We start from the raw sequence: 14,279 nt of genomic DNA on the forward strand, positions 1-14,279 counted from the left end.
TGGGTGAATGTGTCGCTGTTTGGTCCTCCATCTCAGTCTTTGTATCTGGTCGGGATTTTTTTCCAAGAAAAAAGAAAAGAAAAAGAAAATTAAAGGTTTAGTTGTTTTCTTTTAAGCTACACATTAAATAAAATTAATTAAACTACAAAGTTTAGTATTGAGCAAACTGAAGTGCAAGATGAATTGAAAAGAAATTTAATTTAATAGATTTGTATTCTACCACAGAGAGCCACAGAGTTCCTGTAGTTTTTTCACATCTGCTGAGGATAATCCTTAATAATTTTCCTATAATAGAATAGAATAGAACTTTATTGTCATTATACATACAACAAAATTAATCATTATACAACAAATTATATAACGACATTCCATCATAATATAACGAAATTGCGTTCCGAACAACATCCAGAGAAGAACAGACAAGACTAATATAGGGTAGATGGATGTCTGCAGCCGCTGCCGTTTTTCACTGGCGCTGCCGCTACAATCAGTTCCCAGAAAAAGGAAACAAACACATATCATGGGGTAGTTAGGTTAAAAAAAAGTCATCTGGGTCCAAAAAAACCACCTTAGCAAAGCATATTTGCACATTTAAAGCCAGGATAGCAATATGGTGGGTAAGGGAGGGTCAGGAGGGGAAGCAGACGGAGACGAGAGGGTGGGGGCATTGTGGAGCCAGATGCCAGCTCCTAGCCAAAACAGTTCGCTGATAGTGATGGAAGTCAGCAGCCGTGGTACACCAGATCCAGCTTCACAAATCACAGAGAGGGCTGAGGGGAAGAGCGACCATCACACACATTGTCCTGGAGAGATATGATTACCAGCCCAAGGCCAGCTAGGGAGCCGAATTCCTGATAATGCAGATGTTGTTTTGGAACAGGCTGCTTGTTTTTTTTCCAACAGCCTTCAGTCGCACTTGGGAACCCATTCAGTAAATCCAATATTCCAAATTCATTTGTTACCGTCCTCACCGTGCAGAACCGAACCTTATCTGCAGATCTAACCCCTCTCACCTGCAAGCACATTCTTATGGCTCAGGTCCACCAGGCTTTGAGTCTGAGTCTGTACGGCTCTGCACACAATGTAGAGATGCATGCATGTGCCTAAAAGACCACTATCTAAAAAACAAGATATTAACAAGCACTTAACAGTATGCAATAGAAGCAATTTATTACTAAAATAAAATCCATCCATCCATCCATCCATCCATCCATCCATCCATCCATCCATCCATCCATCCATCCATCCATCCATCCATCCATCCATCCATCCATCCATCCATCCATCCATCCATCCATCCATCCTCCCAATTATAGGCAGGCTGGAGTCTACCCCAGCTGCCATAGGATAGAAGTGGCGTACAACCTGGATATGCCACTAGTGTGTCTCCTGGAGATAACCCATGCAGATACGGGGAGAACATGCAACTACACACATTAAGGCCCCGACCAGATGCAGGATTTGAACACACTACCTTCTTGCTGTAAAGCAAAAGTATATCTTAAAAACTAAAGAACTGGTTACAAATCACAGCAGCCCGAAGGAACTCTTTCCTCGACTTCTCTAATGTGGTGCTCCTCATTAAACTCACTGGTATTTGTAGAAAAGGTGGTCAGGCTTTTTCTTCATCTCCAGAGACCAGCTGCAATGGATCACCACCAGCTTTTGTCTTCATCCGCTTTCAGTCAGTGAAGTCTTTCCTATCAGAATGGATGTGAAGAAAGGAACAAAGTGAAGAGAACAACAAAAAAGTAGAGGGACAATTGTGTTTACAGCCGAAATAAAAAAAAACAATCAAAAAAACTGACCACCAAGAGGAGGACGCAGGAGGGGAAAAAAGTCCCAGCAGTTTTTGCTGGTGTTTAGGTAAAACACTGGGACACAGTAATTTATACACACAACAGTCATTGGGTACATGCGTATGTAGCCCAGGCAAAGACCCAGCTCAGCAGGCTAATTTAGGCTTAATGTCTCATGATGTTCATTTAGCACATAATGCTGCTATCTTGTGAACAGCTGGTTGTTAAACACAATTTATTTAATGGTATAATTTGTTGAGGTCTTATTATGCAATAATTAGTCTTTCACCTTGAATCTTGTACCTGAAGTATGGAAAACTAAAACTAATACTAAAACTAACAAAAACAAAACTAAAATTAAGCATTAATCCAAAAATAAAAACTTCTAAAAATTAGCAAAACCATTCTAAATTGAATTAGAGAAAAAAAGTTAAAATTAAATAAAATTAAACTATAATGTCAAATCCAAAACTATTATAACCCTAGTAAGTGTACATAAGTCATGTCATGGACTCTGACAGTTGATGACATCACATCATGAAACATTTTGGAGGTGGGGTTTCATTTCTGATTCAGGAGAACAGGTGGGGTATAGTGATTCAGGGAGTAGTGCCAGGTGATGTGATTGATACATGTGGTATGTTTTTGCAAATTTAATGTGCATGTTTGCACTATGTTGTGAACTGCAGCTAAGAGTGTCTAAATTGCAAAGGTCTTGCAAAGTGGACAAATTCCTTGCCAATGTGCATTATATGGGTGGAACATTTTTTACATCATTATAACTTTGCAATGTATACCTGAACTGGGTCCTGGACTTTTTGAACAAACAAGAAGCAGATGGTCCAAATCCACTACATTACCTCTTCCTCCATCTCCCTCAACACTGGCTCCCCTCAGGGATGTGTCCTCAGCCCTCTGCTATACACACTGCTCACTTATGACTGCTCATCCACATTCCCAAGCACCCACATCATTAAGCTTGCAGATGACACGGCAGTGGTCAGACTCATTCAAATAACAATGAGATGGAGTACAGATTGGAGGTGGAACACTTGGAGACCTGGTGCAAGCACAACCTTTGCATCAATGGGGCTAAGACCAAGGAAATGATCATGGATTTCAGGAGGAACATCATCTGCCGTCCTGTCCCACTGTGCACCGGAGGAGCAGCAGTCAAGGTTGTCTACAGCTTTAAGTATTTGGGGACTCACATCAGAAACACCCTGTCCTATCAAGCCAGCCCACCGAAGACTCTACTTCCTGAGGAAGTTGAAGAAGGCTAACCTGGAAACCAAAACCCTCACCTGCTTCTACAAGTGTGTGGTTGAGAGCATCATAACAACATATATCACTGTGTGGTAAGGGAACGGCTCTGCTTCCAACAGGAAGGCTCTGCAGAGGGTGGTCAGATCTGCCCCGAAGATCACTGGCAGCACCCTCACAACTGTAGAAGACATCTGCGTTAGCAGATGCAGGAGCAGGGCGTCCAGCATAATTGGGGACCTGTTTCTCCTGTTTCACATGAGAAGAATGACAATAAAGCTTTTTGAATCTAAATATGTGTAAAACAAAAAAAAGTAATACTTCACAAACACCAAGAATTAAATAAAAATCCTAATTACACAGATAATGTAATGACATTTGGTGTCAATGTTAGGAAACATGATACATGGTAACATGGTAGGAAGCATGATACCATGGTTCCTACCATGTGTGTGTTGTGTGTGGTGTGGTGCTCCTACCATGATGGTAGGAACACCACACAAAAGCCTCTACAATGCTGGAAATTATTCATTACTCATGGGTGAACACAATAAATCGGATGGCCTCCTTGACCCACAATGGTACAATCCCATGAAAGACTAGTTTTCACATTAAAAACAGGGAGGGGCAGTCATCTTGTTGGTGGTGAGGGAAGAGAGATGGGACAAAAGACATGCTGTGGAAGAGAGACAGAGATTAATAATAACTAATAATTAAATGCAGAGTGGGGTATAGACGGAGTGAAAATAGGTGAATGAAAAAAGAAATAGTGCATCATGGGAACCCCCAGCAGCCTAGGTCTATGGCAGCATAACTAAGGGAGGGTTCAGCGTCACCTGAGCCAGCTCTAACCATAAGCTTGATCAAAAAGGAAAGTTTTAAGTCTAATCTTAAAAATAGAGAGGGTGTCTGTGTCCCAAAATCCAAACTGGGAGCTGATGAGAGGGGCCTGAAAGCTGAAGGCTTAATATGTCCCCTGCTGCATTTTATTTTCATATTTAGTATTTTCCATGTATTTAACACTATAGTATGGTTCAGAGTCATTAACCAAAATATATTCCACCTCAAATGTAAAAATGTATATCTATAGAGCACTATATGCTAAACAGGTGCGTATCTGCATAGGCATTTCCTGAGGCTGAAGCTGCTCTCTTCAGGTTAGGGTTTCACAACCTTTAGTACACAGTCAGGCTAGTACACAGTTTGCATGGCTTATGTAAGATCTAAACAGTTGTCTCCACTGCCCGCCTCCTGTGGCTCATCTTGGTCAGTGTTTTTGTCATGCTGGCTTCCATCATAAAGTCATCTCTTAGGACCCTTCAGGCAGGCTTCTCTACTGTAGTGTTACAGACCTCTGGTGGGGTCTGTTTCACACAGAAAGAAATAGAGACGGGAGACATCAGTTGCGTTCGGTCTGCAGGCTCTTCCTCGTCTCTTTATTTACAAAACGTTAAATCATCCTTCTCATTCACAATATCATCTAACATATCTCTAAACACAAACTACAATATTGAAACAAACTCACATCTTTTGCTCCACTGTATATAATATACAAAATAACTGCCCCATAATTCAGGGTCTCTTTTGTGCGCTGCTACTACAGCGAAATGCTACAGCTATCCTGCTGCAAAAACCTATCATGTAATAATATCATCACTATTTACCTGCTTATTATTACCTTTTTTTTTGCTGACACTTCTTTCTAACTAAACATATGAAAACCCATATTTTCCAACTAAAACACATCTATATCAAAATCTCAAAAGAAACAGAATACATCATCATATAAAAACACAGTCAACAACAATACTTTGCATTTAAGAGGTATATCTCGGAGCAACATCCATAACAAAATGAAACACACATTGTAAAGCCTCACCATTTCGTACCATTACCCACCGATAAGATGGCTGCTCTCCCGTCGGTCGACGGAAAACAGTTTATATTTCTTTTCTATGTTCGAACACACAACTTACAACATTACACAACATCACGAGCATCTAAACACAATCGCCTCTCTGTAAACATGTACTGAGGTGAAATAACTCAGATTACTAACCTGTTTCACACAGAAAGAAATAGAGACGGGAGACATCAGTTGCGTTCGGTCTGCAGGCTCTTCCTCGTCTGAAGCCCGGAAGCCCCACAGCACCGAATACCACCCGCGCTATTTCCCCCTAGTGGCGAAACTACACAATTACATCTCCTCAAATTCAACATAATACTACCATTAGCATTGGCCTTTCCACAAATAACTTCTAAGCAAATTACAATTGTGACGCTTACACTTGTAGGTGTCACACACTCCCCAACAAAATGAAAATGGCTCCTGACATTTGACCTCTTAAACTTTAACATATAACATTTACTCAAAATATTCAGATCACTTTGTACCTCCCCTCTTGCTAACATCAGTAAATGAACTCTTTATAGTATACTGGGAGGATATATCTCTGTATACCATGAGATGATGGAATGGACTGTGGTGTCCAAAGGAAATAAGGTACTGAGTGATACAGTGGCATACTAGAAGCTGATGTGTTTGGCGATTCATGTACATCTGCGAAACTAACTGACGAATGCAACTGGAGAGAAGGCTGGCCAAGTGTTTCATAGGTGAACCGTGCAGCTGGTCGCCTTTCTCTCGTTGACCTTCTCAACCCTGGTACCTCAGCTGGAGGGGTCAGGTTATATGCAGACTGCATTTGCTTTTCAGGCAACAGTTCAACCCCCCCTCTGTCTTCTGTGAGGGCCGCTTCCGTGTCGATTGATCCCCCCTGTTCTTCTATTACCATGCGTTCCTCCAGTGGCGTCCCCTCTGCGTCCAGCGGCATCCCTTCGCTGACATCTGGATCCGACTCAGCCGGGACTACACATCTTGAGGGTACATTAGTAGAGTCAAAGGTATCCACAGCACTGTCTCCATGTCCACCTCTCAGATCGTATCCTAGTCCATAATAAATGGAACCCCCATCCTCATCCGAACTTGACTCGTCGTCTCGTTGCGCCTTTGTCTCTTGTCGAGTTGGTTTAGATTCTTTTCTTTTGACCCCTGGGGGCTTACTTCCTTGGTTTGTGGCTGGTAAGTCCCTGGAGAGCTCATTGACAAGATGTAATACGTTGCGATGCAACACCCGCTCCTTCTTTCCATCCATCTCTGAAGCCACCCTATAGACTGGGCTTTCTCCAATCTGCTGCTTCACCACATAGATGGTGTTTTCCCAATAGGACCGCAACTTCCCCGGACCACCTCGTTCAGTCAAGTTCCGTACCAGTACCCGATCTCCGGGTTGTAGCACAATTCCCCTCACATGTCGGTCATAGTACTTCTTCCCACGAGCACTTGACTTTTGACTGTTTCCAGATGCGATCCGGTAAGCTTCAGTCATCCGTTCCTTCCATTGTTTCACGTAGTTCCTTGCTGTCTGTGGCTCTTCTCCAGTCTCCAGTTGGAATAGGAGATCTACTGGCAGCCGCGGATGCCGACCAAACAACAGGAAGAAAGGTGAGTAGCCAGTCGCCTCATGGCGTGTGCAATTATATGCATGTACCATCTGTGGAAGGTAATCCTTCCACCTTTCCTTCTGTTCGTCCCCCAGGGTCCGCAGCATCTGCAAGATGGTGCGATTGAAACGTTCAGCTGGGTTGCCCTGGGGGTGGTACGGGGTCGTGCGGGAGTGTCCTACCTTGCCCAGCTGCTGCAGAGCTCGGAACAGTTCATTTTCGAACTCCCGCCCTTGGTCATGATGTAGCTTCAAGGGATAGCGAAACCTCAAAATATAGTCATTAAAGATCCTTTCAGCAGCAGTTTTGCCACTCTTGTTGCGGGTCGGATAAGCCTGAGCATACCTAGTGAAGTGGTCTACCACAACTAAGATGTACTGGTATCCACCCCTACTCGGTTCTAAATGCAGGTAGTCAATCGAGACCAATTCCATGGGTGAGCTTGTGACGATGCTGGCCATGGGAGCTCGGATGCGTGCCACCGGCTTCTTTTGCTTGATGCATGGGCACTGCCGGGTGACATAAGCTTCGATGTCTCGCTTCATATATGGCCAATAGAACCGAGGTCTCACCAAACTGAGAACTCTCTCAACTCCGACATGCCCCACATCATCATGTAGATGTTTGAGGACAAGCGATCTGAAGCTTGTTGGCAAGACTAGCTGATGCTTCTCTTTCGCTCTGCGGTACAGGATGCCATTCTCTATACTCAGTCTTGTCCACTCATGCATCATTTTTCTAACGGGACCTCTCACCTTCTCCTTCATTTCAGGGGTGAGTACTTGACTTGACTCTTTCATTCCCAAAATGACACCGATTATGGGATCTGATCTTTGAGCTTGGATTAGTTCAGCTAACTCGATGGGCGGACCCACCTCTTGGATGCCTGGTTCGCCCTGGCTGTGCTGTGCTAGCGTCAGAGCAGCGATCCAGGCTACATCCCCCCGCTCGCCTGCTCCACAGCCTTCCCAGGTAGCAGCAACCGCTTCCCTCGGGAGCCCGTTCGTACACTCCCCAATATATCTTTCGATATCAAGAGGGTTTCTCGACAGTGTATCTGCATCGACATTGACTCTTCCAGGTCGATATTTGATGTCAAATCTAAAGTCAGACAGTTCCCCCACCCACCGGAAACCAACCGCGTTCAATTTGGCAGTGCTCATGACATATGTTAAGGGATTATTGTCTGTGTAGATGGTGAAGTGCGGGGCGTAATAGAGATAATCCCTGAATTTCTCGCAAACGGCCCACTTGAGAGCGAGAAACTCGAGTTTGCCTGAGTGGAGTCGATAGTTTCTTTCCGCGGGTGTTAGCGTTCTTGAACCATACCCTATCACTCTGAGCTTCCCACCCTGTCTCTGATAAAGGACGGCTCCAAGTCCGTCATTGGAGGCATCCGTGTGAAGCACGAAAGGGAGCTCAAAATCCGGATAAGCGAGGACAGGAGGAGCTGTCAACCTGTCAATCAGCTTACACAGAGCCTCCTGATGTTTCACGGTCCACTCAACTGGAGTCTTTGAGGGTAATTGTGCACCCTTTCCCTTTTGTCCCTCTGTTCTTTTCTGGGCTTGCAAGAGCTCATAGAGAGGTTTCGCTATCCTTGAAAAATCTTGGATGTAAGAACGATAATAGCTCAAGAAGCCAGTAACCCTTCTTACATCCCCAACTGTCACTGGTGTCCTATCTTTCAAGGCATACACGGCCTCGAGGTCTTTTGGATCAATTCGCACCCCCTCAGCTGAGACCAAACGTCCCACATACCTTACTTCTCTCTTGAACAGGTTGCATTTTGCAGGTCGGAGTTTAACTCCATGTGCCTGCAAGGCTCTTAGGACTTTTCTCAGTCCTTCCACGTGGTCCTCAAAAGTCTTCGCATAACACAGGATGTCATCCAGGTATGGAATACAGCACTCATCCCGTAAGGGAGCCAGCATTTCTTCCATACTCCGCTGAAATGCCACGGGTGCGTTGGTCAGCCCAAAGGGGATCCGCACCCACTCATAGAGACCCCAGGGGGTGATGAAGGCAGTCAGGTGGCGTGATCCCTCGGCTATGAAGCCCTGGTGGTACGCCTTCCCCTGATCTAGCACAGAGAACCAACTATAACCCCCCAAAGTGTCAATGAGATCCTGAATTCGCGGTAAGGGGTGCCGGTCGGGCACCGTGCGCTGGTTCAAGAGGCGGTAATCTATACAAAGTCGAAGGGATCCATCCTTTTTCCGCACACACACGATGGGTGCAGAATAAGGAGATCTGGACTTAACGATCCATCCCTTTGCCAGGAGGTCCTCAATATACTCCTTAACCTCCTTGTAAAGGGGTTTCGGGATGGACGTATACGATTTCTGAATTGGGGTTGTTTCCCTCAGGGTTATTGTCATTTCCAAGCTAGGAATGCACCCCATGTCATTCTCATCCCGTGCAAATGCCCCGGACTCCTCCCTCAGCATCTGCTTCACTACTCTCTGTTCATCCCCTGTTAGATGGCTAATGTCAACAGGCGGATCCCATTCCTCTGCAACTTTACTCCCATTGCCCTTCGGAACGCTTGTGGATTCAAGGCGACCAACTCCCAAGGGTGCCTTTGGCAAACTGGTGGTTGGTAAGTCGGTTTGTACAATCCCGGCAATCGATTCAACAGTCCCAAGAGCGACCCGACTGGTGAGCGTCACATCATGCTTGGTGTGATTCCCAATGGGGACCCTAATATACGGGACTTTTGCTTCATAAACTGTTAGGAGACTGTTGCCTACATCCAGCTGTTGCAACTGTGGGTTGCTCTCAGTTGGTTCAAAGAGCAGGAGGGGATTGGAAATGTCAAGTGCAGAAGGGACCTTACATTTAACGTACTTGACCTGGCCAGCTGGGATAACTACATCATGCAGTCCTACTGTGAGTACACTTTGACTGCTTCTACTATCTCTGGTAAGCTTGGTCTGGATGAAATTGACCAGTGCTGTGGCTTTGTCATTCTGGAGGTTCATTGCGCTCCGCAGGAGGCTCACTAAGGTCGGCATGAGGTTCGCACTCACGTCCGGCCCCAGGACCAGCTGCTCAATCACATTGAACCCAATCAGGGGACAATCCAATGGCACGCTGCTCACCAAGAAGGGCACTTGAATAGTCAGGTCCGGGTTGCTATTCTCTGGTAGACTCACCATCACCCCCAGCCATCCATCATAGGGCAATGGCTGGCCATTAACACCCAACACACTGAAGGCCTTGTCACCGATGAGCTCAGTCAGTGGTCGTAGCTTGTGGTCAGGGAGGTAAGTCTTCACCCACTGGCTATCTAGAAGACTCACTTGTGCACCAGTGTCTAGCACACAGTCCACTGCGTAGCTGTGGATGTAGCACTTAATTTTACACTTCTTGCCCACCAACTGTGCCACTCTCTCACTCCCCTCAGTCTCTTTAGTTTTGAGTTGGGGGGTTGCTTGACTGCTTCTCACATGAGCAAACTCCTTCGGGCTCTGGTGGGGTGGTTCGGGGTTGGGCTGCCCACGGCTGCTGGAGGACGGTGCACCAGCAGGGGACAAACCAGAGTGTTTTGGCTGGCCTTGCTGGAGACAACCAATTGCTCTGTGACCCGCCTCCCCACAGACAAAACAATGATTACATGTGCTTGCCCCCTTTTGAATACAATTGGGACAGCCATACTGCTTTGTGCTTTGCCTGGGTTTTGGTTTTGAGTGCGCACACTGACACGTTGGTTCACAAGTCTGCCTCGACGTGAGAGACTCCACCACTTTAGTCAGCGCGTCTATCTTTGCACTCAATTCATCAACTACTTTATTCCTACTCTTCATTTTACCCGCATCATCAGCCGGTTCCAGCTGAGCAGTGTGGGCATGTGTTACCTTTTGCCGAGCAACATGCCCCAGTCTCCGCTGCCTCTCACTCTCCTCACTCGACACCTTATTTACCTGTCTTATCAGTGTCTCATCTGACACACTATAATCTGAGAGCAGCGGCTTAAGTTCGTTGCGCACGTCACCATATTTCGGAAGGAGACCTTGATGAATGGTGCGTAGGAACACGTTTTGAATTGTCCGTGTCTCATACACAACATCCATGTTATCCTGTTTGGAAGCAAACATGACTTTCTGCTTCAACCCAATCATCCTATAAAGGAACTGCTGGGGAGTCTCGTGGTCATGTTGTTTGGTACTCAGTAGTTCCTGAAATAACTCACTCCCACTTTTCTCACTGAGGTGTGAACATAATAAACTTTTAAGTTCCCCAAGGCTCAAGTCATCTTTACTGACTAACATATCCTTAAACTGTCCAGGTTTAATGATACGAAGCACGCCCTGGATGATCTCACCCTCTGTATGGTTCGCTTTCAATCCCTCTTCCATTTGTTTACATAGTCCGTGGTAGGTGATGTCAGATGTAGTGTCTCCCACCTGGCCCCCATGCACCTTAAACTCTCTGCGTTGCAGAAATGGCAGATCCCTCAAAGAAACCACCTGCTCAGGTCTCTGGTGTCTAACATCTCTCACTGCATGGCTGCTAGCTGCATTTGCACTTCTAAGTGGCGGTATCTGTGGAGCAGGCAGAACAGGTGTGTACTGTACTGCTGGTGTTGGGTTTAACTCTGCTAGTTTTTACCAAGTGCTTCATAGCTAGCTTTCAACTCATCATATTCATTTATTTGTGGGTCAACAGACTCATGGAACATTGTAGCTTGAGGATGCACGAGTGTCGGGCTAAAGACAACACCCTCTTCCTCTGCCACCACAGGGGCACCTCCTTCACAAGTACGATTCGCTATAAGCTGAACAATAGCATCACTTAAAGACAGTAGGTGTGAAACTCCTGTATCTTCTAAACCCAAGAGTGTTTTACAATGAAGGTATGCACAAATATAATCAAAACAACTTTCCTCATCACCAAGTCTGTAGCTCACAGGGCCCAAGTCCGACAGCCGTGTGATGTCCTCTGCAATCTGAAAGAGTTCCTCTGCTGTCAGCTCATGAAGACTCTTTTTGATCTTCCACGTCAACTCTTTTCGCTCCTTGTCCTCCATCTTGTCCCTTGGCAGCACTCTCCACAGCGTAGTCAGCTCAACCGGTAGCACGTCACTCCTCCAGCAGGGGTCCCCTCCTTCCTCTGGTCCCACGGCTGCCTCAGTTGCACGTCTACCACTCCAGCACGCCTGCGATGTCTGCTGCGGGTTCGTTGATTAAAGGATCAGCATCCATCTTTGTAGCATGCCGATCCCCGTACGGGCCACCAAAATTATGTTACAGACCTCTGGTGGGGTCTGTTTCACACAGAAAGAAATAGAGACGGGAGACATCAGTTGCGTTCGGTCTGCAGGCTCTTCCTCGTCTCTTTATTTACAAAACGTTAAATCATCCTTCTCATTCACAATATCATCTAACATATCTCTAAACACAAACTACAATATTGAAACAAACTCACATCTTTTGCTCCACTGTATATAATATACAAAATAACTGCCCCATAATTCAGGGTCTCTTTTGTGCGCTGCTACTACAGCGAAATGCTACAGCTATCCTGCTGCAAAAACCTATCATGTAATAATATCATCACTATTTACCTGCTTATTATTACCTTTTTTTTTGCTGACACTTCTTTCTAACTAAACATATGAAAACCCATATTTTCCAACTAAAACACATCTATATCAAAATCTCAAAAGAAACAGAATACATCATCATATAAAAACACAGTCAACAACAATACTTTGCCTTTAAGAGGTATATCTCGGAGCAACATCCATAACAAAATGAAACACACATTGTAAAGCCTCCCCATTTCGTACCATTACCCACCGATAAGATGGCTGCTCTCCCGTCGGTCGACGGAAAACAGTTTATATTTCTTTTCTATGTTCGAACACACAACTTACAACATTACACAACATCACGAGCATCTAAACACAATCGCCTCTCTGTAAACATGTACTGAGGTGAAATAACTCAGATTACTAACCTGTTTCACACAGAAAGAAATAGAGACGGGAGACATCAGTTGCGTTCGGTCTGCAGGCTCTTCCTCGTCTGAAGCCCGGAAGCCCCACAGCACCGAATACCACCCGCGCTATTTCCCCCTAGTGGCGAACCTACACAATTACATCTCCTCAAATTCAACATAATACTACCATTAGCATTGGCCTTTCCACAAATAACTTCTAAGCAAATTACAATTGTGACGCTTACACTTGTAGGTGTCACAGTAGCAGTACCCTCTTCAGTCTTGCCAGTTACTCAGACACCTCCCTCTTCCCTCCTCAGCATATCAATGAAGTCTTTCTTTGAGGCAGAACAAAGAATCTTGGCCTTTTTCCTCACTGAGCCACCAACTTCCTTCACCTTGTCATCCATAGTTGTCTGGTGTTTCCTCACAGCTGAACCACCCCTGTGGTAGCAATTCTCTGTAATGCTCTTTAACTCCCACAGTCCTTTACTATGTCAGATTTCTCCCTAAACATCATCTCCCGTGTTTACTTTTTGTCAACCTGTTTCTTTCTTTCTAGCTTTTACTCACTTTTACTCACTCCTTCAGAATCACTCTGGACATCAGTACCTTGAGACCAAAGTATCATGTTGTCATCAAATACTAGCACATGTGCTTACACGAGAGACATTATGTAGTCCTCTGTTTGAAGCTTAAACTCTGGGTCAGCTACAATACCTACCTGCTTGCTGGCAGATTTTTTTCCATAAACTGAGTTTTCCTCTGACTTCTTTTTCCTAAAGAGCCTGAAGCATCCTTCTGACAGGCTGTTCACTTCCTCAGCCATACAGTGTTTCATTGAACAGCACATACTGGTATTAGAGCACTCTGGTGTGATTGAGATTAGCATTGTTGACACTCTTTGTTGATTTTGCATATTGTCCTTGTGGGTTTCCTCCAGCTACTCTGGCTTTCTCCCACAGTCCAAGGTTAACTGGGAATTCTAAATTGGCCATGGATATGAGGAAGATAAAGTCCTTAAACTGTATAGATTAAAGTGCTGCATTAATGTGTGGATAATTGTGGCTTGTAGTATAGAGAACTTTCAGAAATCAGTGGTATGCCCCTGCCTGGGGGTAAGGAACATAACACAAAAGTTAATAGGAAGTCCCCAGTCCTCTCCCCAAGCTAGAGTCTGATGGGATTGCTATCAGTATACAATGGGTGAAGAACTGGAGCCAACATACACTTCAAAATGCTGCAGTTTGAGCAGTAGAAAGTGGACATTTTTCTCATTGATGCTGTATTTAACTGATGATTGTTGAATGTTTTTGAAAAGTATCTGATTGGGTGATCCATACCATGCTTATTCTCCTATAGCAACATATCACCAGCACTGCTGGAACTAGCATTCATCTCCAGTTTGAAGGGACATACAAAGTCAGGAGCTGCAAAGACAACTGTGTTGCAGAGGAGAGCTTTGACAGACTGGAATACACTTTGATATGCAGATGACCAGACAAATGGTTTAGACACATTAGTCAGACCGGTAAGGGAAGCAACTATTTCTGCAAAATTTTTGCAAAACCCACAATAATAACCAACTAATCCAAGGAAACAGGGAATCTCATGTCTGGTTTGAGGTACTGGGAAATACAGGATGGTCAAAATTTTGGCAGCGAGTGGGCACATCTGGCCCTGACCTATTTTCCTAGATAAATTACAGTAGCTCCACCAAAATCACCTCTGGTCAGATTCAAAGTTAGACACGTTGCTCTCAACCTC

The 14,279-nt window shown here is 45.0% G+C and overlaps 1 protein-coding gene across 1 annotated transcript; it reads right to left on the minus strand.

Annotated features, from left to right (window-relative positions):
• Positions 1-4,274: 4,274 nt before the first annotated feature.
• Positions 4,275-13,185, minus strand: rrp15 (ribosomal RNA processing 15 homolog). The gene is given in 4 exon segments (XM_030745579.1): positions 4,275-4,345; positions 4,348-4,416; positions 12,784-12,945; positions 12,948-13,185. Coding segments are annotated over 4 exon segments (540 nt in total).
• Between the last annotated feature and the right edge of the window lie 1,094 nt (positions 13,186-14,279).

This window comes from Archocentrus centrarchus, chromosome 14 (assembly GCF_007364275.1).
Source record: "Archocentrus centrarchus isolate MPI-CPG fArcCen1 chromosome 14, fArcCen1, whole genome shotgun sequence".
NCBI lineage: Eukaryota > Metazoa > Chordata > Actinopteri > Cichliformes > Cichlidae > Archocentrus > Archocentrus centrarchus.